The sequence below is a fragment of the Triticum urartu genome, chromosome 2A (assembly GCF_056163025.1).
Source record: "Triticum urartu cultivar PI428250 chromosome 2A, HENAU_Tu73, whole genome shotgun sequence".
NCBI classification, from domain to species: Eukaryota; Viridiplantae; Streptophyta; class Magnoliopsida; order Poales; family Poaceae; genus Triticum; species Triticum urartu.
Window position 1 is genome coordinate 438,807,186 of NC_141874.1, and position 4,037 is coordinate 438,811,222.

The 4,037-nt window shown below is 46.9% G+C and overlaps 1 protein-coding gene across 1 annotated transcript; it reads right to left on the reverse strand.

The window, feature by feature from the left end:
- Positions 1 to 247: 247 nt before the first annotated feature.
- Positions 248 to 958, reverse strand: LOC147985388 (uncharacterized). The gene has a single exon (XM_087539878.1). The coding sequence runs from the start codon at positions 956 to 958 to the stop codon at positions 248 to 250; it is 711 nt and encodes a 236-aa protein (XP_087396004.1).
- Between the last annotated feature and the right edge of the window lie 3,079 nt (positions 959 to 4,037).

Below are 4,037 nucleotides of genomic sequence, written 5' to 3' on the forward strand. Positions count from 1 at the left end.
TAGTCGCCACCGTCGTCATCGTCGTCTCCGCCGCCGCCGTCCCTGCTGCATCCCTCCCCCGGTTGGCGCAGCGGGTTGGACGGTCCGGGGGCGTCGCTGTCGAGGACCACGATGCCGTGCTCGTCCTCGCGCCCACGCTTGCGGGCGGCGATCTCCTCCAGGGCCTGGCGCTGCCGGACCATCTCGTCGCGGAGGTAGTCGTCCCGCGCCCACCGCAGGGCGTCCTCGTCAGAGAAGCTGCGCCGGACTATCTCCTCGTACTCCGCGGGGAGGCCAGGCTCCGGCTTGGGCTCGACGAGGACGAAGCGGCCGGTGGGGGGGAGGAGTCACCGATGCGGACACCGGAGCTGCGGGTGCGCGCGCTGACAAGCGTGTCCTGGGCCTCCGGCTTGACGGGGCAGAGGTAGGGAGAGCCCGACGAGCGGCCGGACGAGGAGGAGGACGCCTCGGGCCGCTCCATGCGCCTCGGCATCCAGGAGCTTCCAAGGCGGCGTGAGAAGGACGGGGGAGCGGGGTACTCGAGGCGCGGCGTGTTGCCGCCCTCGATGTACTCGAGGACGGCCTCCAATGTGTGGCCGGGCACGCCCCACCACCGGCGCCGGCCCTCGGAGTTGAGCCTGCCGGAGGGCACGATGCCGTTGGTGGCCTCGAGCTGCTCGGCATGACGGTGGCGGAAGTAGGGCTCCCAGAGCGGGCTGTCGGGGACGTACCGTGGCCCCTCCCTCGCCGCCCGCGGCAAGGACGCGCGGATACGTGCGATCTCCGCAAGCCGCGCCGTCCCGGTGGGTGGTGGTGGCACCGGCACACCACCGGCGCTGATCCTCCAAGCCCCGGGCACCCGCATGTCCGGCGGGACCGGGTACTCGGCCTCGAAAAGGAGGCGAGCCTCGTCCTCGTGAAGATGGCGGCGCCTGAAGCCATTCGCCGCCGCGCCGTCACCTGGAAAGCGCTCGGCCATTCTTCTGAACTGAAGACGGTGAGAGGAGGAAGGGGGATAAATGGGTGCGTCGGCGGCGGAGTATCTGTGCGTGTCTCCGTCGCGCTGGTGGTCGACTTATATAGGCGGAGGCGCCCCGTGGTAGGCTTGGCCGGCGCATTACGCGTGGCTTGATGGTGTGGCGGCCGAGGGGACGCGTGTTGCCCGGCCTTCACTGCGCCGCCCGTGAGGTATCAATGGAGGTTGACTGGCGCGGCAGCGTGCGTAGCGCGCAGCTTTGGCATTGATTCGCCATGGGAAACGAGTCAATGAGGACAACGAAGCGGCGAGAAGAGAGTCGAGTCGCTGACGCGGCTGGCCCGCGGCTCTTCGCGCCAAAAACGATTCGCCCGGCGCCCCCAAGCGACCCCCAGCGCGCCGGGTTCGGGTTGGGTCCGCCGGCGCCAATTTCGGCCCGAGCTGGCAAAAACTGGGCCCTTGGGGGCGCGACTGGGCCGATTTTTTGGCGCCGGCGGCCGAAAAATCACCTGGGGGCCTTCTTGGGGGCGCGGTTGGAGATGCTCTAAGTGAAGCACAAGTGTAAATGGCAAGCTACTCCAAAAAGATATAAGTGAAGATCAAGCGAGTAGTTAAGTGAAGGGGTAGCTATTTGAGGACTCTCTCTTATTTAAAAGTTTTAGATCTAAGTATTTTATTAAAACAAAAATCAAAACAAAAAAAATGACGTTCCAAGAATAGCACACATCATGTGAAGAAGCAAGAACTTAGGCTCAACCGATACTAACCGATAGTTGTTGAAGAAGAAAGGTGGGATGCCTACCGGGGCATCCCCAAGCTTAGATGCCTAAGACTTCTTGAAATATTATTTTGGGGTGCCTTGGGCATCCCCAAGCTTGTACTTTTATGTCTCCTTAATACCTATCATATCACAGTTTTCCTAAATCTCAAGAACTTCATCCACACAAAACTCAACAAGAACTCGTGAGATAAGTTAGTATAAATCAATGCAAAACCTTATCATTCTCTACTGTAGAAAATCACCAAAATTATTATTCAACATTGCATACAAAATGACTCTGCATATTTAATACTCCTATCCTCAAATAGAATCATTAAACAAGCAAACATATGCGAACAATGCAAACATATAACAACAATCTGCCAAAACAGTACAGCCTATAAAGAATGCAAGAGTATCAATACTTATTTAACTCCAAAAATTATGAAAATTTACCATGCTATAGAAAATTTACCAGAGCTTATTGTGCAAAAAGTTTCAAAATTTTATCACATTCTGAGTTTTCTCGGGAATTTTTGCAACATCGGTAAACTTTCTGTTTTGAAACAGCAACTCATATACTTGCAAAATAAGCATCGTGAAGGCTATCCTTGAAATTTCTATTGAAATTAAAGATGCAAAACATTATTATAAATAACAGCAAGCAAATTCTAACAAAATAAAATGACACTCCAAGAAAAACACATATCATGTGATGAATGAAAATATAGCTCCAAGTGAGGTTACCGATAATGTTGGAGACGAAAGAGGGGATGCCTTTCGGGGCATCCCCAAGCTTAGTTGCTTGGATCTTCCTTGAATATTAACTTGTGGTTCCTTGTGGATCCCCAATCTTATGGTATTGTCACTCCTTGTTCTCCTCATATTGATATCTCACCCAGAACTTGAAAACTTCAATCACACAGAACTTAACGGAACTTCGTGAGATATGTTAGTATGATAAAGAGCAAACCATTTCACTTTGGTGCTGTCAAAGACAAGATTCATAATTGTTTGCATACAATTCCTACTGTAGCATATCATTTCCAAAATTTATATTGAGCGATATAAGCAATAGAAACTACAAAACAAGCAAACTATGCATCGAAAACAGAATCTATCAAAAACAGAACCGTTTTTAGTAATCTGTACTCCAACCATACTCCCGTTACTCCAAAAATTCTGAAAAATTAGGACCGCCTGGGTAATTTGTCTATTAATCTTCTGCAAAAAGAATCAGTATTTTATCACGCTTCTGTTAAAAATGAGAATTATTCTCCTGAGTGCAATTTTTTTTGTTTTTCAGCAAGATCAAATCAACTAACACCATAGACCATCCCAAAGGTCTTACTTGGCACTTTATTGAAACGAAAGCAATAAAACATGATTACTACAGTAGGCTAATCATGTGAACACACAAAAACAGTAGGTAAAAGTGTTGGGTTGTCTCCCAACAAGTGCTTTTGTTTAATGCCTTTTAGCTAGGCATGATGCGTTCAATGATGCTCACTTAAAAGATAAGAATTGGAACAGAAAGAGAGCATCATGAATCATAAGTTCCTCTCTCATAATATTTTTCAGTAGCATCATGAATATATTCATCAATATAACCATCACATAAAGCATTCTTTTCATGACCCAAAAGCATAGAAAATTTATTACTCTTGAAATAAGAAATTTTATTCTAATTCACAATAGTGGGAGTATCATAGAAAACTCGAATACTATAAATTGTTCCCACATTAAAAGAGTAATGTTCAGTAAAAGGATATTCAAAATTATGACAATAATTATCACTAATTTTTATAACATAAGTATCATCACAATAATCATCATAAGTGGGAGGCATGCAATCATCATACCAAATTTGATCATTCAAAGCAAGGGGACTAAAAAGATCATCTTCATTAAGCATAGCATCCCCAAGCTTGTGGCTTGGCATATCACAAGCATAATTACTCTCATCATTAATAGTATGAATAGCACCAATGGTATAACAATTGCTATCATCATAATTTCCCAAGTTGGTGCCAAAAAGATTTCCAAGATTATAAGAAGTATCATTATCTTCCCATCATAATCATCACAACAAGCAATATGCCTAACAAAATCATCATCAATAATGCTCTCGGACATTGTGCCATAAGACATAGAAGCAATATCATCATCAAGTGCATCATCTTCCACAATTATTTTTGATTCATTTTCATGAGGCATAAAAATAATAGGAGCAACATTATTTGGGAGAGATGCTTTTCTACCTCTATTCTTTCTTCTTTTACTTTTATTCTTCACCACCTCGCGTATGGGTTTAATCAATTT

Coding starts and splice junctions, on each gene's coding strand:
- LOC147985388 (XM_087539878.1), bottom strand. CDS start 958: ATGGCCGAGCGCTTTCCAGGTGACGGCGCGGCGGCGAATGGCTTCAGG.